This window comes from Coregonus lavaretus (genome assembly GCF_964263955.1).
Source record: "Coregonus lavaretus genome assembly, chromosome: 1".
In the NCBI taxonomy this organism is placed as follows: Eukaryota; Metazoa; Chordata; class Actinopteri; order Salmoniformes; family Salmonidae; genus Coregonus; species Coregonus lavaretus.
The window spans coordinates 34,804,994-34,827,024 of record NC_139988.1 but is presented as its reverse complement, the minus strand read 5'-3'; the positions used below and the strand labels follow the sequence as shown (position 1 = coordinate 34,827,024).

At 41.7% G+C, this 22,031-nt stretch overlaps 1 protein-coding gene across 4 annotated transcripts in view; it reads right to left on the bottom strand.

The window, feature by feature from the left end:
• Positions 1-510: 510 nt before the first annotated feature.
• The window catches only part of LOC311108508 (serine/threonine-protein phosphatase 4 regulatory subunit 3B-like), a 33,161-nt gene continuing 11,640 nt past the window's right edge, over positions 511-22,031 (bottom strand). The window contains exons 5-16 of one of the 4 annotated variants that reach the window (XM_084151141.1): positions 20,294-20,371; positions 20,070-20,186; positions 19,420-19,536; positions 18,991-19,122; positions 18,767-18,869; positions 3,714-3,755; positions 3,470-3,628; positions 2,855-3,024; positions 2,634-2,773; positions 2,226-2,374; positions 1,900-2,137; positions 511-1,788 (exon numbers count right to left, since the gene is read on the bottom strand). In XM_084151141.1, the coding sequence (XP_084007267.1) occupies positions 1,908-2,137; positions 2,226-2,374; positions 2,634-2,773; positions 2,855-3,024; positions 3,470-3,628; positions 3,714-3,755; positions 18,767-18,869; positions 18,991-19,122; positions 19,420-19,536; positions 20,070-20,186; positions 20,294-20,371 (1,437 nt within the window). In that variant the 3' untranslated portion in view covers positions 511-1,788; positions 1,900-1,907. The remainder of the gene's footprint in view (positions 1,789-1,899; positions 2,138-2,225; positions 2,375-2,633; positions 2,774-2,854; positions 3,025-3,469; positions 3,629-3,713; positions 3,756-18,766; positions 18,870-18,990; positions 19,123-19,419; positions 19,537-20,069; positions 20,187-20,293; positions 20,372-22,031) is intronic. The other 3 variants (XM_084151140.1, XM_084151143.1, XM_084151142.1) reach the window with 3 other exon arrangements.

The window sequence follows — 22,031 nt, the reverse complement described above, 5'->3', positions numbered from 1 at the left end:
TTATCAGCACAAATATGAAATATGTAAGGGTTGTAGCATTAACACAATTCAGAAGATAAGCAGGTTGTTCACATTTGTATTGCAGGTTCAATGACTTATAAACCCTGGATTGCTGATGCTACATATTGGCCATTGAGAACTTTGAAGCCACCGGTCAGCCATATTGGCACTCCCCAGTAGGAGCAGTCCTCCATAGAATGAATGGAATTCTACAGTATTTCAATTAAATGTTAAGGACAAAATTACTTGCATAAGTATTTTGTAGGGGGGACTAACATTAATCTCAATTATACATTAAGGAACATTATGTTTAGCTCACAATATATAATTTAAAAGTATTAAGGTTTCTAATAGAATAACATGCCAAAAACAAATGTAGACAAATGCATTTATAAATATTTTTTTACAATGAGGGAGTGCCAAGATTGAGGAACGGTGGCTTCAATACAGTACCCCCTATCAGTCATCTAGTGTAAATATAAATCATTAAAATAAAGCTAGATTCACACATTAATGCCAGGGTCACATTTAATCTGAAAACGTATCAAATGTATACAAATGTTTAGAATGGAGATAGTGGTAGTAAATGTTCATGACACAAAAACCTACGCGCTCTAGACATCTTTGAAATGGTTACATTTGGGCACTCCGCTGCTGTACGTACTCAGACTGAAATGCTTTCCACCTCTCCCTGACATCTCACACTTCATCTGTCATTAGGAATGTCTATAAATGGCAGTAGCTGGCCTAAACCACCACTGCTGCAATTTAGGTTTGAAAAATGCTCTGACCCACAGCGACTGTGCTAGCAACAAAATCAACTCAATCCATGAGTACTGAACTGGGATGGAACACTAGTATGAGAAGGTCTTGTGTCCTTTTAAAAAAGATACACATATTAGCTGGAAAATAGACTTCTCTTAACAAAGACACCTTTGGTAGCTCAGTTGAAAGGGAGCCACAGTAAATCAAAGCCACTGAATACACAAACTAGACATCCTCAAAGTGGGCTGCAAAAATGACTTTACTGCCATTTAATACACGTTATTTTAAAACCAGCTTTGCAACTCTTGCTTTATACAATGAATCAAATAATTGAATTAAAAGGGTGAACAGTGATCCCACCATTTGTGCAAAAGAAACACACTGGAAGGTATAGCTCTACCCTTTTAAAATCACTTAAGGGGCAAATGATTAAAAAGAAAAATACCTGTACAGTACTTTTAATAAACTCATGAATACAGGATTCCTGGCTGATGTAGTTGTGTGAGCCTCAGCAATGCAGCCCCAGCGTCAACGGTTGAGTCCTGCTCCTCGGAACTAAGCAACTTTTTTGTTTTCTGTTGGTTAGTTTTTTTTGCCTAGTTGCCTCCACCCAACCCAAATGAACAGTTCTATAGGGTCAGCCAATCAAGCTTCCATTACTAAGCGGCTAGTCCTGCTAGCCTGACTGGCTCTCCCGTTAGCCCCTGCTCCCCCTTCTGTAGAGCGGCTGAGGTTTGCGTGATGTGCTGTGTCCCTGCCGGAGCATCAGGGAAACCTTGGCACTGTTCAACCTCTGGTCCACAGGCCAGGTAGGGGGGCGTAGGAGCAGGGGAGCAGGCTGGGAGGGTAGGACGGTGGGAGTGGTCTCTGTCCAGTGGACTGTGACCGTGGCACAGCGGACCAAGACCAGAGGACTTCACTGGCTTATGAGCCCAGACGGGGACGTTTCCGTGGGGACTGCTCTTCGTCTTCTTCCTCCTCGTCTTCATCGTCAGGGTAGTCTACAAGGCCGACCATCGCAGTCTGTCAACGAGAACACAGGTCACAGAACTCAAGTGACTAAACCCTGGGGTTTGGATCATTTAGACTACTGGGGTTTTTACTACAGATTGACAGGTAGAGGATATGGCTCACCTTGGCAACTAGAATGGCAGTTGACAGGGAAAGCTCACCTTGACTACCGGGGTGGCGGGTGGCGCGGCTGACTTGGCTGGGGAGCCGTTGGAACTGGCGGCGGAGGCGGGCGAGGTGGATGGCTTGCAGTTGGCACCGTTGGTTCCGTTGGCAGCCCCTGCAGAATGAGAGAAGGTAAACTTAAAGCTGCCAGTTGGGGCCCGCTTTGGGAAGTTCTCTTTGTTGTCACTTTCTTTAACTGCAAAGAGATGGAAATACATAGGGTGAACATACCATTCCACAAGCTATGGGGTTGAACACACACAGAGCACAGCGGCGGCACTTACCTTTTTTTGCTTCCATATACTTTCCGTAGCTCTCTGGGAACTCTTCTTCAGGCTTGCTTCTCTCAATAGCCTCTCCTTCATCATCATCTTCATCTTCATTGAACCACATTTCCTCATCCTCGTCCAGCGTTCGGGCATCCCTACGATATCTGCTTGGATAAAGTCAAGACCACTTTTAACAGGCTTTATGTAAATAACCTATCAAAAATTCAAGTCACTCGACAATGCAACGTTGCTTAAACAGCACTGCATACAAAACACTGCTTAAGTTACTCTGCTCAACACAAACTACTATTAAATGATATGCTAAGCTATCCTCTTTGGCTGAACCAAACCACAAAATCAACTACTCCACTTTAACGCCATTTTAGTTGCCCATGTCTGTGAGGGAGATGACGCCTCACTGACCTGTTGAGTCTCAGAGTCTGTCTGTCCTTCTCCTGCTCATATCTGCCCTTCAGGCCCTTAAAAGTCTGGACGTATTCAATGGATTCAAGTGCTTTGTAGTAGTTGTCTATGATGTGTGCTATGAGGGACTTGATATCCTCCTGTAGAGATATATAGTTATTTGGGTGTGTACGTGTGGTAAAATGGTAAACAGACATGTTAAAGGGTGAATATGGGCATACCACTTTGATGAACTCAAAGAGTTCAATGATGGCTGAGTTTAAGAGGTTGTATCTAGTTCCATTGTCCAGCAGAGTGTTGATGACTGGCTCAAACAGGTTCCCTTTGACAATGTAGCGGTTGTAATACTCATCCTTCTGCCCAATTATCCTCCTCATGAAGCGCAGAGCACCTGTTAAAAGGCATAACAAATCACTACAATCAACACCTTGAAAAAAGGCATTGAGGAAACTCCATATTGCAACTACTTACACCACAAGCAGTACATTTAGATTGTTTTTTTGTGTGTATTTTAACCCCATTTTCTCTGAATTTCAATTACGATCTTGTGTCAGCGCTGCAACTCCCCAACAGGCCCGGGAGAGGCGAAGGTCGAATCATGCGTCCTCCGAAACATGACCCGCCCGCTTAACCCGGAAGCCAGCTGCACCAATGTGTCGGAGGAAACACTGTTCAACTGTTCAGGCTGAAGTAAGCCTGCAGGCGCCCGGCTTGCCACAAGGAGTCACTAGAGCACGATGAGCCAAGTAAAGCCCCCCCCGGCCAAACCCTCCCCTAACCCGGACGACACTGGGCCAATTGTGCGCCGCCCTCTGTAGTGTTCCCCAGTGACTCACACAGCGCAAGGAAGGTGTGTTTAGAGTTCATTAGCACCAGGACTCGTCGCAGTAGGTCCTTGTTCATGATGTAGGTCTTTATGTGGTACGTGTGGTGCTCTACACAGAACGTCAGCAGCTCCAGTATCAAAGCCAGGAGTTGGGCTGTCTGGAAATTATCTGAAAGACACAAACATGCATTTACAATAGGGAAAGAGACACTTAGTGAAATGAGAATTGTGAGTATCAATGTATGGTTACATACCAGGACACACTGGGTTGACCTTGGTGGACCCCTCTTGCAGATCTGGAAGACACAGTCAAAGCAATGAATATCAGTCATACAAATGCATAAGTCTATAAAAACAACACAGATCCCAACAAAGACATCATGGCCTGTCAAAATCAAATACATTTGCAAGCTTTACTGTGAAATGCTTACTTATGAGCCCTTTCCCAACAATGCAGTTAAAAAGAAAACAAATAAAGGAAATAGTAACACAAAATAACAATAATGAGGCTATATACAAGGAGTACCGGTACAGAGTCAGTATACTGGGATACGAGGTAGTTTTGGAGAATGATTGAAATAATATGTACATGTAGGTTTGGGCAGGTGATTGTTTGAATGTAGGTAGGGGGGGTGAAAAGCAGAAAGTCCGGGAAGCCGTTTTAATTAACTGTTCAGCAGTGTTATGGGTTTGGGTAGAAGCTATTCAGGAGCCTTTTGGTCCCAGACTTGGCAATCCGGTACCACTTGCCGTGCAGTAGCAGAGAGTCACTTGGGTGGCTGGAGTCTGACAATTTTTAGGGCCTTCCTCTGACACTGCCTGGTATAGAGGTCCTGGATGGGAAGGAGCTGGGCCCTTTGTGTTGTACTGGACCATACGCAATACCCTCTGTAGTGCCTTGCGGTCAGAGGCCACACCAAGCGGTACCAGATGCTCTCAATGGTGCAGCTGTAGAACTTTGAGGATCTGAGGGCCCATGCCAAATCTTTTCAGCCTCCTGAGGGGAAAGAGGCATTGTCGTGCCATCTTCATGACTGTGTTGGTGTGTTTGGACCATGATAGGTCCTAAGTGATGTGGACACCGAGGAACTTGAAGCTCTCAACCCGCTCCACTACAGCCCCGTCGATGTGAATGGGGGCGTGCTCGGCCCTCCTTTTCCTGTAGTCCACGATCAGCTCCTTTGTCTTGCTGACGTTGAGGGAGAGGTTGTTGTCTTGGCACCACTGACATCTCACCGTCGTCAGTGATCAGGCCATGTGGCGGGCATGACATTTTGTCAGCCGGTGATTGTCAAGCAAATAACTGTAGGTCTCACGGTAATCGACACATTTAGCATCTTCTGGCTTCCACGCATAGCCTACAAGCCATTGATGAAGACCTTTGGAACGTCTACATTTTAAAGTCTAATAAATCCATGTAATATAGCCTACACAATCACAAATAATCCATTATTTTAGACAGGTCTGAAGAAACATATGAAGAAAATGTAGTCTATTTCAGAAGAACAGAATAGCATACTCTGAGATGTCCTTATGCATATGGCTGTGGGCTACACTTGTTCATTTAGCAGACAAGATTTGCTTAGAATTCCGTGGCATTATTTTATAGTATGAAGAATACAATTGAACATAGCTTAATAAAATGGAAAGGATATTTTCTTCAAACGTTTTGAGGGAGTGCGCACATGCGGCTATTCTGTGTTGAGCGGTTAACAAAGAAACAGGTCATCCAATATGCTTAATTTAGAGTTATTTATGCAACTTTAGTTGTGATACAAACATTGGGCTATATGTTTAGATTTTTAATACATTCTAAGGCTGCATGATGCGACTAATGATGATTTGAAAAAAGTTGCATGAAAAGGCATGTTTTGCGAAGGCTGTACACACTTCATCAGTCTCATTCCCAATTTGACAAGCACTTGATAATGCAGAGTTTCCCGGCTGCATCCCCTTTGTGTGGCCGTAATGCCCCCTAAATAAAATCCATGCCTTTTGTGGCCGTTGAGCCACATAATATAATAATATAATAATTATAATTCCCATCTCCCGGCTGCGTGCTCCGAATCACCTCTCACTCACATGGCTCCCTCAGAAAGCTCAATTCTTATTAGCCAATGCCTGTCACGTGATCGGGTCCTTCTCACAGGCTACAAGACAGACATCCGGGATGCAACTGCACACATACTTATCCAATTCCGAGTCGCATATGGAAGATATTGGAAGAACTGTCCACATTTACCTCGTCAGCCAACAAGATGAGTAGGCCTAACGAACAGCAAAAGCACTTGCCTATGTCAATCTACTATCCTCCATACTACAAAAGTTGACCTATTCAATTCTGTACGAGAAATAAATATTCCAAACAGTCTAGATCCCAAATTAATACAACCACTAGCATCCAAAAACCTTTAAGCAATGAGGATGACGCAACAGATAAGAACGTTTAGCTTAGAAATGTTCCAAAATGCAATCAATTAGCGGGAAAACACTTCTCAAAAGTGACCGCAAATGCGATTATGCATGTAAAGCCTTTATTATACAGGTGCATTTTTATGGTGAAAACGATCTTCCCCAAACTTTAAACTGTATACCAGTTAGGCTCTTCACCCGTTGTAAAGTAGGTTAATGTGCTTAATTTTAAGAAGTATATGGCCACTTTAGTTGATACAAACCTTATCAAAACATACAGTGCATTCGGAAAGTATTCAGACCCCTTGACTTCTTCCACATTTTGTTACGTTACAGCCTTATTCTAAAATTGATTTTTTTTAAATACATAAAATACTCAAGCTACACACAATACCCCATAATGACAAAGCAAAAACTGGTTTATATAAATTTTTGCACATCATATAATATATGAAATATCACATTTACATAAGTATTCAGACTCTTTACTCAGTACTTTGCTGAAGCGCCTTTGGCAGCTATTACAGCCTTGAGTCTTCCTGGGTATGACGCTACAAGCTTGGCACACCTGTATTTGGAGCGTTTCATTATTCTCCGCAGATCCTCTGAAGCTCTGCCAGGTTGGATGGGGAGCGTCGCTGCACAGCTATTTTCAGGTCTCTCCAGAGATGTTTGAGCGGGTTCAAGTCCGGACTCTGGCTGGGCCACTCAAGGACATTCAGAGACTTGCCCGAAGCCACTCCTGCGTTGTCTTGGCTGTGTGCTTAGGGTCGTTGTCCTGTTGGAAGGTGAAGCTTCGCCCCAGTCTGAGGTCCTGAGCGCTCTGGAGCAGGTTTTCATCAAGGATCTCGTTCTACTTTGCTCGGTTCATCTTTCCCTCGATCTTGACTAGTCTCCCAGTCCCTGCCACTGAAAAACATCCCCACAGCATGATGCTGCCACCACGCTTCACCGTAGGGATGGTGGCAGGTTTCCTCCAGACATGACGGTTGGCATTCAAGCCAAAGAGTTCAATCTTTGTTTCATCAGACTGGAGAATCTTTTTCTCATGGTCCGAGAGTCCTTTAGATGCCTTTTGGCAAACTCCAAGCGGGCTGTCATGTGCCTTTTACCATAAAGGCATGATTGGTGGAGTACTGCAGAGAGGGTTGTCCTTCTGGAAGGTTTATCCCATCACCACAGAGGAACTCTGGAGCTCTGTCAGAGTGATCATCGGGTTCTTGGTCACCTCCCTGACCAAGGACCTTCTCCCCCGATTGCTCAGTTTGGCCGGGCGGCCAGCTCTAGGAAGAGTCTTGGTGGTTCCAAACTTCTCCCATTTAAGAATGATGGAGGCCACAGTGTTCTTGGGGACCTTTAATGCTGCAGACAATAACACAATCCTGTCTCGGAGCTCTACGGACAATTCCTTCGGTCTCATGGCTTGGTTTTTGCTCTGACATGCACTGTCAACTGTGGGACCTTATATAGACAGGTGTGTGCCTTTCCAAATCATGTCCAACTAATTGAATTTACCACAGGTGGACGCCAATCAAGTTGTAGAAACATCTCAAGGATGATCAATGGAAACAAGATGCACCTGAGCTCAATTTCGAGTCTCATAGCAAAGGGTCTGAATATTTATGTAAATAAAATGGTATTTAATTTTTTTTGCAAACATTTCAAAAAACCTGTTTTTGCTTTGTCATTATGGGGTATTAAAGATTTTTTTTTTTTTTCATCCATTTTAGAATAAAGCTGTAACATAGCAAAATGTAGAAATGGTCAAGGGGTTTGAATACTTTCCGAATGCACTGTATAGGCCTATGGGCTAGGCTACATGAGGTATGCGACTGATTTGAAAAAGTCGCGAAAAAAGGCATGCACTGTTTCTTGCCTTACTGCACACAAGCTGGGCATCATTCACAAGTGATAGGCTAATATTGTAACCATTCAGACTGTTTTTCAACTTGTATTTACATAAATAATGTGTGTGAAATGTGTTTCTATTTAGAATGGACCATTATCATGCACCTGTCTCGAAACCGGGGCAGGGGGAAAAAAATACTCGCTTTTTCCGTGGTTCATTTTCATGCCAGCCAGGTAGTCTATACTCCTGTTGTAAAGAGAAGCAATGTGCTTAATATTAGGAAAGTTGGTTAATAAATATAGTGGGCCTAGCCTATAGAAAGCAGATGGGATCCTCTTTTTAATAGAGGCCATCAAAACTCTTGTTTTCTCACGCAATTGCATAGCCTATAGATATGTTGCGCAACATGAGCTCTCATGAAGTGTTTGATTAAATGTTCCATTACATTTGCATTGATGTAAGAGTGATTAGAGGGTGGTGGCACGCGTAGACGCGTAGACAAGATGGCGTATTGAATAGAAAGCGGTACAAAACACCAAGATAAAAACATAATATTCAAAATCAGTAAGTTAGACTAAATATTAGCAGTTAATATAATTCAATCTGGATAATAACACAAAACAGATCATAAGGCTAGAGAAATATATTGACAAATATTACAACACCACGCAACACCCAAACATGACTGAAGACAAGCGTGGAGAGCCTATCCCCAAAAGGAAACGCGACTCATCGACTGATACAGATGATATATGCTTTTCACCACTGGGTATGGTAAGTGTGGAAAGCGACCTGTTGAAGTCGATAAATGACAAATTGGGCATACTAGAATTGGTCAGTAAAGACGTAAAAGAGTTGAAAGCGAGTCTTCAAATGAGTGACGAAAAAGCTTTGGTAATGGAGAAAGAAACCAAATAATTAAAAGTGACAGTCTCTAAAATGGAAACGGACGTTAGGGAACTAAAAAAGGAGAACAACCTTCTGAGAGAAGCCTTACTAGACATCCAAACTAGATCGATGAGGGAAAATCTAGTACTTACGGGTATTCAGGAAAAGGAGGGAGAAATAACAGAGAATATTATGAAGGACTTCCTGCATACAGCGCTACAAATCCCACTTGAGGCTGTCGATAAAATCCAACTCGAACGTGTACACCGTTTCGGAAAAAGAGGACAGAAATATGAGCGCCCAATCGTTGCCAAATTCGCTTTTTTTAAGGATAAAGCTATGGTGAAAAGCCTAGGAAAAAGACTTGCTGGCACGAAAATAGGCATGAATGATCAGTTCCCAAGGGAGATTGTAGAAAGGCGCAAAGTTCTATATCCAATCTTCAAGGAAAACAGATTAAAAGGGAAACGTGTTGCACTCGTGGTGGATAAACTATATATTGACAACCAAATGTTCGGAGACACAAAGACTACTCCATGGCTATTCTAAAAGTTGTAATAGAGGAGTCGAATATTGGAGCACCTGATACTAGCAATGATAGGGATTGTAATATGAAATAACATTTATAGTAAGTATAGTATTTTATAAAAGGATAAAACGACATAAGCAGAATAATACATCTTTAAATACAAATAATTAGAACATGGCTTTTTTGGCGGGAGGTTGTTGTTTTGGCGGATGGTTGTGGTGGTTGGTGCGTTTGCACGCTCGGCCCATTTCTTCCGCAGTCAACCATGTGGTGTGCATTTTTGTGTTTGAAAAGGTGCAGCGTTAAGTGAGTGAGAGGGGAAATGGTTTCATATCCCAGAGCCGACCGGGGGTCTATGAGCAGGGGTAGTGAGAGAGAGCTTTCAATTTTGTGTAGATGAGGGATATACACTTTTAAATATAGTATACATCTAATCAAATTTTTCATTGTCCTATCATGATGGAAAGATCCCTAACCCTATAACCTGGACACCCACCTGAGCGACCCATACACCAAAGAGAAGTTCCCATCTCTTTTATGGATCTGCTGTGAGTATGCAGCCTAAACAGAGAAATAAATGCGGTCAGAGACCTACTTGAGCAGCACCGCCCCCTCAAGATTCTGAGCCTGCCTGGCAGGGTTGGTCCTACAAAGCCAGAGCCCCCTGAAGGGAGAGCATAATATACAAGGAAATTCTCAAAGCTGCTAATGAGAACCTTGACGACCTTTTACCTAGCACGTGGGGATTCCGGTGGGGTACGCCCACCCAGGTAGTGGCAGTGCTGGCAACACTGGCTGCAGTAACCCATGGGGTGGGGGTCACACTCGGACAATCAGAGAGGGGGTTTATCATTGTGGCCCAGGTGGCACAAAATAATTAAAGGTCTGACCGCACGGAGATGCTTGGGAAAATGGTTACAACAGGGGATCAGAGTGTTTGTGTCTCAGGTGAAGAGGGTGGATCTGATCTCCATCACCTAGGACTTGACATAGATTAAGTAGATAAATCAAATCTCACATTGTTATCAATTTCTGCTCAATCTGCATGCTTTCTCAATCAGCTTTAACTGTATGTGCACTCGTAAATCAAGTTATTTCTCGAGTTGGGCTCTGGGATATAACAGCCGTTGAGTATCTGATTTTATGGTGGATTGTGGAGGAGGGGGGTTGAGTGTGTTGGAGTATGTGAGTATGTGCGTGTGTGCTTGTCTGGCATCTGTTGTGGGGGGGTGGGGATGTTGGGGGGGAGGGGGGGGGGGGGGGTATGGGATGGACCACAGGAATTATTTGCTAGGATAATAATTGCTTGTCAATGAATTAAATGTAATACAATGTAATACAATGTAATACAATGTAATACAACAATACAAATGTAATACAATGTAATACAATTACAAATGTAATACAATTTTAAATAGCTCAATGGACCGTAAAGGAAATCACACCACAAACAATCACCCACATGCTCTTAAGGAAATTGTGAATGTCATGGATACATTAGAATTAGTAGATATATGGAGGCTTAAATATACTGATCTAGTGAGATATACATGGCGGAGACTGAATCAAGCTAGTCGTCTTATCTCATTCTCATTGGCACCAAAATTTAAAAAAAGTGTTGATAGGGGACAGAATGCGGTCGGACCATCATATAATAGGCATATACATTACTCTTACTGAATTTCCACGTGGGCAAGGATATTGGAAATTTAATCAAAGCCTATTGGATGATAATTTATTTATAATTCGAACAAAGGAATTTATAACTGACTTTTTCCAACATAACATACAGTGGGGAAAAAGTATTTAGTCAGCCACCAATTGTGCAAGTTCTCCCACTTAAAAAGATGAGAGAGGCCTGTAATTTTCATCATAGGTACACGTCAACTATGACAGACAAATTGAGAAAAAAAATTCCAGAAAATCCCATTGTAGGATTTTTAATGAATTTATTTGCAAATTATGGTGGAAAATAAGTATTTGGTCACCTACAAACAAGCAAGATTTCTGGCTCTCACAGACCTGTAACTTCTTCTTTAAGAGGCTCCTCTGTCCTCCACTCGTTACCTGTATTAATGGCACCTGTTTGAACTTGTTATCAGTATAAAAGACACCTGTTCACAACCCCAAACAGTCACACTCCAAACTCCACAATGGCCAAGACCAAAGAGCTGTCAAAGGACACCAAAAACAAAATTGTAGACCTGCACCAGGCTGGGAAGACTGAATCTGCAATAGGTAAGCAGCTTGGTTTGAAGAAATCAACTGTGGGAGCAATTATTAGGAAATGGAAGACATACAAGACCACTGATAATCTCCCTCGATCTGGGGCTCCACGCAAGATCTCACCCGGTGGGGTCAAAATGATCACAAGAACGGTGAGCAAAAATCCCAGAACCACACGGGGGGACCTAGTGAATGACCTGCAGAGAGCTGGGACCAAAGTAACAAAGCCTACCATCAGTAACACACTACGCCGCCAGGGACTCAAATCCTGCAGTGCGAGACGTGTCCCCCTGCTTAAGCCAGTACATGTCCAGGCCCGTCTGAAGTGCATTTGGATGATCCAGAAGAGGATTGGGAGAATGTCATACGGTCAGATGAAACCAAAATATAACTTTTTGGTAAAAACTCAACTCGTCATGTTTGGAGGACAAAGAATGCTGAGTTGCATCCAAAGAACACCATACCTACTGTGAAGCATGGGGTTGGAAACATCATGCTTTGGGGCTGTTTTTCTGCAAAGGGACCATGACGACTAATCCGTGTAAAGGAAAGAATGAATGGGGCCATGTATCGTGAGATTTTGAGTGAAATCCTCCTTCCATCAGCAAGGGCATTGAAGATGAAACGTGGCTGGGTCTTTCAGCATGACAATGATCCCAAACACACCGCCCGGGCAACGAAGGAGTGGCTTCGTAAGAAGCATTTCAAGGTCCTGGAGTGGCCTAGCCAGTCTACAGATCTCAACCCCATAGAAAATCTTTGGAGGGAGTTGAAAGTCTGTGTTGCCCAGCGACAGCCCCAAAACATCACTGCTCTAGAGGAGATCTGCATGGAGGAATGGGCCAAAATACCAGCAACAGTGTGTGAAAACCTTGTGAAGACTTACAGAAAACGTTTGACCTGTGTCATTGCCAACAAAGGGTATATAACAAAGTATTGAGAAACTTTTGTTATTGACCAAATACTTATTTTCCACCATCATATGCCAATAAATTCATAAAAAATCCTACAATGTGATTTTCTGGATTTTTTTTTCTCATTTTGTCTGTCATAGTTGACGTGTACCTATGATGAAAATTACAGGCCTCTCTCATCTTTTTAAGTGGGAGAACTTGCACAATTGGTGGCTGACTAAATACTTTTTTTCCCCACTGTAGGTACAGCGAATCCCCTTATTGTATGGGACACCTATAAATGTGCCTTTAGAGGCCATGCAATTCAGTACTCTTAGGTCAAAAGAGTTTATACTAAGAAAGGAAATAGAAAGTCTAACAGAACAGATAGATGGCAATAAAAACTATAACATAGAGGCTCAGAATAAATTAGAGGAAAAACAAAAAGAAATGGAGAAACTTATTCAAGAAAGATCAAGTGTAATATATTATAAAAATAAAGCAAACTGGATGGAATATGGGGAAAAATACACAAAATTATTTTGTATCTTCAACATAGGAATGCTACCAAAAAGAACTTAATGAAACTGGTTACAATTGACGGAGTCACCCATAATTCACCAAATGATATTTTGAAGGAAGAAACAAAGTACTTCAAGCATATGTTTTCTTTTCAGTCGCCTCCATCTCCTCTAACTGAAGCTAATTGTAGAGATTTTTTTCTATTGATAATGTCAAATTAACAGCCACACAGAAAGACTCATGTGAAGGTGAAATTACAGAGGAGGAACTTCTGGATGCAATTAAAGACTTTAAGTCTGGGAAAACTCCAGGGTTGGATGGCATACCAGTCGAGGTATACCAAACCTTTTTTGATATACTAAGAGGACCGTTATTAGCATGTTTCAACCACTCCTATGTAAATGGTAGATTATCTGACACTCAAGAAGAAGGTCTGATCTCATTATTATTGAAACAGGATACAAGTGGAAAATATAAAGATCCAGTCCATTTACAAAATTGGAGGCCCCTTACACTTCAGTGTTGTGATGCAAAAATCCTAGCAAAATGTATAGCGCATAGAATTAAAAAGGTATTGTCGGATATTATTCATTCTAATCAGACAGGTTTTTTACATGGAAGATACATTGGAGATAATATCAGGCAAGTATTGGAAACAATAGAACACTATGGAAAATATGGGAATTCATAGAAGACTTCGAAAAGGCATTTGATAAAGTTCGACTGGGGTTTATATATAAATGCCTGGAGCATTTCAATTTTGGAGAATCTCTTATAAAATGGGTCAAAATCATGTATAGTAACCCTAGGTGTAAAATAGTAAATAATGGCTATTTCTCAGAAAGTTTTAAACTGTCAAGAGGAGTGAAACAAGGTTGTCCACTATCGGCATATCTATTTATTGTGGCCATCGAGATGTTAGCTATTAAAATCAGATCCAATAATAATAATATCAGAGGATTAGAAATACAGGGCTTAAAAACAAAGGTGTCATTGTACGCTGATGATTCATGTTTTCTTTTAAGTCCACAACTAGAATCCCTCCACAGCCTCATAGAGGATCTAGATACATTTTCTAACCTCTCTGGATTACAACCAAATTATGACAAATGTACTATATTACGTATTGGATCACTAAAAAATACAATTTTTACATTACCATGTAGTTTACCAATAAAATGGTCTGATGGTGATGTGGATATACTCGGAATAGATATCCCAAAGGAAATAAATGATCTCACTTCAATACATTTTAATAGAAAGTTAGAAAAAATAGATAAGATCTTACTAACATGGAAAGGAAAATACCTGTCAATTTGTGGAAAAATCTCCCTGATTAACTCTTTAGTATTATCCCAGTTTACCTATTTGCTTATGGTCTTGCCTACGCCTAGCGAGCAGTTTTTTAAATTATATGAGAAAAAAAATATTCAATTTTATTTGGAACGGCAAGCCAGAAAAAATTAAAAGGGCATATTTATATAATGAATATGAATTCGGAGGACAGAAATTATTAAATATTAAAGCATTAGACCTATCACTAAAAGCTTCAGTCATACAAAGGTTATACTTAAACCCGAACTGGTTCTCAAGCAAATTTACATTTACGTCATTTAGCTGACGCTCTTTTCCAGAGCGACTTACATTATTATTTTCATACTGGCCCCCCGTGGGAAACGAACCCACAACCCTGGCGTTGCAAACACCATGCTCTATCAACTGAGCTACCTCCCTGCCTGCCATTCCCTCCCCTACCCTGGACGACGCTGGGCCAATTGTGCGCCGCCCCATTGGTCTCCCGGTTGCGGCCGGCTACAGCAGAGCCTGGATTTGAACCAGGATCTCTAGTGGCACAGCTAGCACTGCGATGCAGTGCCTTAGACCACTGCGCCACTCGGGAGACAATTAGTAAGATTGTCTCACCCAATGTTCAAGAAAGGCATTTTTCCCTTTAGTCAGATTACAACAAATCAGTTGCAGTTATTTGAAAAGGAAATCATCTCCCAAATATCACTATTTCTAAAACAAGCCATAGAAAGTTGGTTGCAATTTCAATTTAATCCTCCAGAAACGACAGAACAAATAATGCAACAAATATTGTGGTTAAATTCAAATATACTAATTGACAAAAAACCTTTTTGACAGAATGTTTAAAAAAGGTATAATCTTCGTAAATGATATCATCGGTAGGACTGGTGGAGTTGTCGCACATGCAGCTAACAAAAACATATGGAAATGTCTGCTCTACCCAAAATTACAACCAAATAATTGCAGCCTTACCGCAAAAGTGGAAGAGGAAAGTGGAAGGGGGAGAAAGTAAGGAACTTGTCTGTCGGCCTTGCATTAAAGAACATAATTGGTTAAGGAAAACTGTGATAAATAAAAAAGTATATCAGTTTCACTTAAGGACCAAAGGATTGACAGCCGTCCCATATAGATTGCAAAATAGTTGGGAAGAGATCTTTGACGTACCGATCCCATGGCATAGTGTTTATGAACTGACACGCAAAACGACACCGGATTCAAAAATTAGAATCTTTCAATTGAAATTATTATATAAAATTCTTGCTACCAATAGAATGTTAATTATATGGGGGATACAATCTTCCCAGCTCTGCAGATTTTGTTTTGGTTCTGTCCATTTGTAGCTTGTTTTTGGACACAGGTCCAGGAATGGCTAAAGGATTGCAATATTTACCTGGAGCTAACCTTGCAGATAGCATTACTGGGTGATCTGAAAAGTCATAGTCAATCAATCAATAATATAATAATACTTCTCTACAATCTGTAGAAGCAATGAGAATAGAAAGGTTCAGAACTTTTGTAAAACATCACAGTACAGTTGAAATATATATGGCAAATAGAAATCCTATATGGATGGTGTTAAGAGATAGATGGGAGGTATTGAATAGAGTTGAAGGATGGGACTAATAACAAATAACAACAAATAATAACAAAGATAGCTAATAATGTAAGCATACTGTGTCCATAATAAGTATATAGTTGTATGTTGGGAGCTTTTGGGAATGAGCACAGTTAGAAAGATATGGCATATAGAAGCAAACCGGATGGACATCATGAAAATGATCGGAGAGGTTGAGAGTAGAAGAAGTTCAGGAGCAAAAAAATAAATATATATATATATATATATATATATATAAAATAGACTTATTGTAAAATTAACTCTGTCCATAAGGTGTAGATAGTAAGTATAGACCGGAAGTAGAGGCCTGGGCATTGTTGTTCACTAATTTACTCCAAGTAGGGAAAGGATGGCGGGGTTGAAAAGTAATAAAGGGGAGTATATAAAAAACATGGGGGATTGGAAGTGATGCAGACAATTACATTGATAGAAGATACAATCTATCTGCAATATTAAGCTGATCCATCCCCCCCCAAAAAAATAAAAAATATATAAATAAAAAAAAAAGTGTGATTAGAGGGACAATAGAGTGCTGAGTACCAGGCAGTTAGCAAGTTTGGTAGGCTACTAACGACCATCAGCAACATCAGTTTGGAGAAGCCTAATTATCGTGACTAAACGGTCACGTGGAATTTGACTGCTGTCATGACTCATGACCGCCGGTGTGTCGGTTCAGTGTTGCATTTAGCTCGTCTGGTAGGCTTGCGTCACAGGGCAGCGCGCTGCTGGGTTTCCCTTTGTAATCCGTGATAGTTTGCAAGCCCTGCCACATTCGACGAGTAACAGAGCCGATGTAGTAGGATTCGATCTTAGTCCTGTATTGACGCATTGCCTGTTTGATGGTTCATAGGAGGGCGTAGCGGGATTTTTAAAATAAGTGTCCGGATTTGTGTCCCGCTCCTTGAAAGCGGCAGCTGTAGCCTTTAGCTCAGTGCGGATGTTACCTGTAATCCATGGCTTCTGGTTAGGATACACTACATTACCAAAAGTATGTGGACACCTGCTCGAACATCTCATTCCAAAAGCATGGGCATTAATATGGAGTTGGTCCCCCCTTTGCTGCTATAACAGCCTCCACTATTCTGGGAAGGATTTCCACTAGATGTTGGAACATTGCTGCAGGGACTTGCTTCCATTCAGCCACAAGAGCTTTAGTGAGGTTGGGCACTGATGTTGGGCAATTAGGCCTGGCTTGCAGTCAGCGTTCCAATTCATCCATCCCAAAGGTGTTTCGATGGGGTTGAGGTCAGGGCTCTGTGCAGGCCAGTCCAGTTCTTCCACACCGATCTGGACAAACCATTTCTGTATGGATCTCACTTTGTGCATGGGGGCATTGTCAGACTGAAACACGAAGGGGCCTTCCTCAAACTGTTGCACAACATTGGAAGCACAGAATCGTCTAGAATGTCATTGTATGCTGTAGCGTTAAGATTTCCCTTCACTGGAACTAAGGGGCCTAGCCCAGACCATGAAAAACAGCCCCAGACCATTATTCCTTCTCCACCTAACTTTACAGTTGGCAATGTGCATTGGGTCAGGTAGCGTTCTTCTGGCATCCGCCAAACCCAGATTCATCCGTAGGACTGCCAGATGGTGAAGCGTGATTCATCACTCCAGAGAATGCGTTTCCACTGCTCCAGAGTCCAATGGCGGCGAGCTTTACGCCACTCCAGCCAACGCTTGGCATTGTGCATGGTGATCTTAGGCTTGTGTGCAAGTGCTCGGCCACAGAAACCCATTTCATGAAGCTCCTGACGATAGTCACTGAGCTCTTCAATAAGGCCATTCTACTGCCAATGTTTGTCTATGAAGATTGCATGGCTGTGTGCTTGATTTTATACACCTGTCAGCAACGATGTGGCTAAAATAGCCGAATCGACTAATATGAAGGGGTGTCCACATACACTACATATACACAAAAGTATGTACGTACGGTCACTGTGGGGACTACATCGTCGATGCGCTTATTAATGAAGCTAGTGACTGATGTAGTAAACTCCTCAATGCCATCGAATGAATCCCGGAACATATTCCAAACTGTGCTAGCAAAACAGTCCTGTAGCTTAGCGTCCGCTTCATCAGACCACTCCCGTATTGAGCGCATCACTGGTACTTCCTGTTTGAGTTTTTGCTTGTAAGCAGGAATTAAGAGGATGGAGTTATGGTCAGATTTGCCAAATGGAGGGCAAGGGAGAGTTTCTTTGTGTAGAGTAGAGGTTTTTTTGCCTCTAGTTGCACAGGAGACATGCTCAGTTTACCTGCATTAAAATCCCTGGTTACTAGGAGCGCTGCATCTGGGTGAGAATTATCTTGTTTGCCAGCATCAGTTTGTGGTAGTAAATAGCCAGCTACGAAAAATATAGAACAAAATTATTGGTAAATAGTGTGGTCTACATGTTATCATGAGGTATTCTAACTCAGGCGAGCAGAACCTCGAGACTTCCTTAATATTAGAGATCGCGCACCAACTGTTGACAAAGCGACACACACCCCCTCCCCTCAGCTTACCAGATGCAGCTGTTCTGTCCTGCCAATGTATAGAAAAACCAGCTCGATTTATATTTTCCATGTCCCTGTTCAGCCACGACTCCGTGAAACATAGGATATTACAGTTCTTCAGATCACGCTGATAGAATAGTCTCGAACGGAGCTCATCCAGTTTATTTTCCAATGATTGCACATTCGCCAATAGAACGGAGGGTAATGGCGACTTATCCACTCGCAGTCTCATTATATATCCCGAACGCCGACCTCTATAGTCACCGCTTCCACCTCCTCCGAGTTATAGGGATTTGGGCCTGGTCTGGGATGAGCGTTATGTCGGTCATATGAAACGATGGCCAAACATTAGGTTAAAAAAAAAAGTTTGGCTCATCGTAAAAAATGCTAAATAGCTCAACTGGTCAGGGGCCCATCCCCTCCGGCACCATTATACTGTCCAACCTAAAGCTATGTATATCAACATACAGCTGGACCTAAACACACCCATTCAAGCACGACATGAAAACGGAGTCCATACACACAATGCATACATCCATTTAGATCAAAGGGTTCCCTCTGCTCACCTTTACAGTTCTTCTCATCTACAGTGCTGGCCAATAGAGGGGCTGTGAGGACCTGCATGCAGTACTTGTAGAAGAAGCTGAGGAACTCAGTCTTCTCCGTTTTCTAATGGTACTCAAAGTAAGAAGTCGATTAGTCAGTGATGCTGACATATTGCAGTTCTTTAAATTAATGAAAGTTGATGTATAGTTATGTATTCTTGTACAATAATCAGACAGGGTCTTACATTGGTGGGGGCCAGCATGTTCTCTGGGTCGACCAATGTGCGTATAAGCCCCATAAGCTGCACAGCACCCCCCAACTCAGGGTCGGAGTCACAGATCATCTGCTTTATCACCACGTTGATCAGCAGCACATCCTAATGCACACAGAGGGGACCTTTGAGCAGCAACACCTACAGGAAACCTTGAACATCCTAAACATCTAAACACTGAAAATGATCCAAAAAATATATGCTTGGGTAAACAGTACACCTATTATAAGGAACAGTTCAATGCGCATTTTACAAGTAACATTTTACTGGGTAAATAATCATGCCTTTTTTATTTACCTAATCACACCTTCATATGGTACCTAGATGTGGCAGAGAAATTTGCCCACCAGTGTCACATTTAATGTAGGCCTAGCTATATGACAAGGCTGATGCCATACTTACATCATCAGTCTGCTGTGGCTCCTGCATAACAAACTCTCGGACCATGGAGGGGCTGAACTCCACCAGATAGGAGAAGATATCTGTGGCTGCAGCCCTCACCTGCAGGTCGTCCATACCCTGTGGAGACAGCGAGAGACACACTGATAGTGTGCTCAAACTAATAGCTAATTCAGCGCCATCAACGTGTTTCTTTCGGGTACATGTTTCAAACTCACTCCACTGAGGGTAGAGTGTCCGCAGGTTTTCGCTCCTCCCTCGGACTTGATTGATGAATTAAGGTCACTGATTATTAAGTAACTCCCCCACCTGGTTGTCTAAGTCTTAATTGAAAGGAAAAACCAGCAGATACTAGGCCCTCCATAGAATGAGTTTGACACCCCTGCTTTAGGGGCTCAGGAGCCTAGTGCAATCTGGACTAACAGACTTAATATCTTTAAGTTCAGGGTTAAGAGACATACTTGTACATTTAAATTAACTTATTTTGACGTGCTTGCAAGATGCAGCCCTTGCAGTTGAGATGGCATTTCACATTCAAGGGATCAAGAGAACTTTACCACATCAAAACACATATGAAATGTCTAAGATAAATATGCAAAAACTGTGTTTGACATTTAAGATGCTTATGCATACAGTAGTAAAACCATTCATACCATGACTATTTCAAGAGCAGGAAGAATGCCTAGATTCGCCAGAGTCTTGAAGAAAGCATCTCTATTTTGCGGTTGCAAGGTTTGTGAAAAAGCACAAAATTCTTTGAAAAAGTTCACCTGTGAAGAGGAAGGAAAACAGAGGACAGTATGTAACTGAAACCTTCATGGCATTAAAACTTTGTATTTGCATGTTTTTAATTAAACGAGTTGATCATTAAACTTACTAGTTCCCTCCTTTTACCGTCCTCTGTGGCTTCATCCGTTAGCTGTGCAAAGACTTCAGTTAGGAACTTCTCATCCTCCTGTAGTGCAAGGCAGGGATATAAGGTTTACAAACATACTCACTGCATATCCGTTTTCTGTGGTCTGTAGAGGCTTTGTGAGGTGAGAGACGTCATGTGGAAAAGCACCAGGACTTTATGAACTTCATTTAAGTCGACAAACCTTACCCAAAAGCAGTAAAAGCATGTTTCACATCGAACCACCAATATAAGGAGAGACGAAAGGAGACAAAATAGCCAGTTTTAGAATTGTGTTGTGGAACAAACAGCTGACTGACGACGGCTGCAGCAAACATGTGGTTGAGGCAGTCTCCGTGGTAACATGAACTCTTTACAATGAGATGAAACTTTGCTTCTTTTCAGCAAGGTGTTGTAGCAAACAAATGGCTTAACAAAAACAGGGCACACTGACTGTCAGGAGTGGAGAAAATGTGCAAATTATTTTGTAATAAATAAAAACATAAATAAATATATAATATACACTACCAGTCAAAAGTTTGGACACACCTACTCATTCAAGGGTTTTTCTTTATTTTTACATTGTAGAATAATAGTGAAGACATTAAAACTATGAAATAACACATATGGAATCATGTAGTAAAAAAAAAAAAAAAAGTGTTAAACAAATCAAAATATATTTTATATTTGAGATTCTTCAAATAGCCACCCTTCACCTTCTCTCAACCAGCTTCATGAGGTAGTCACCTGGAATGCATTTCAATTAAACAGGTGTGCCTTCTTAAAAGTTAATTTGTGGAATTTCTTTCCTTCTTAATGCGTTTGAGCCAATCAGTTGTGTTGTGACAAGGTAGGGTTGGTATACAGAAGACAGCCTTATTTGGTAAAAGACCAAGTCCGTATTATGGCAAGAACAGCTCAAATAAGCAAAGAGAAAACGACAGTCCATCATTACTTTAAGACATGAAGGTCAGTCAACACCAGAGCATGTGAGCGGAGTGGAGCAGGCGGATTTTGGACAGAGCGCAGAGCGGCATTTTTAAAAGGACGGAGCGTCGCCCTATGTCCCGCTCCGCTCACACCACGAGTCTGAAACATGCTCAAGCCTGACCCAGAATCCATCTGTGTCTTGCAGTCATCAACAGTAGACTATTTTCAGTCAAAACAATAATGGAGTTCACCAAGTACTTCAAAAAGGAAAATGAGAAGTCATACAGGTGTACTATTAATATAAAAACTAACAATGATAATGTGGTACAAGAAAAAGAATGTGGTGACATCATTTCAGTCAGTAAAGATTCATTTTGGAATCTAAAAAGACATCTCTCGAAAACAAGAAAAAGTGTGCTACGTGAACACGCTGGGAAGAAAGCAAAAAGGTTAGCAAGTTGAATACGGTAACTTGTAACAAAAGTGTACAGTAAATATAGCCTAATATTCAAAAAAAATTGTTTTGTCATTCAAAGTAGGCCTAATATATGGTTCGTTTAATTTAATTTGTGCCGTCCATGAATTTGTATTTTATAGAGCGAGAGGAGCAGCAGCAGCAACAAGAGAAAAGTTTCTTCACTGCACGCAAAGGCCCAACCATAACAAGGGAGAGAAAAAGAGAGCTGGATGTGAACACTTCGCCAGCGCAGCTCAACCGGGCTACACCCCCCCATGCTACAACACCGTACGGGACACGCGCATGCCACATGCCCTGGAAGAGATGGAAGCCAAA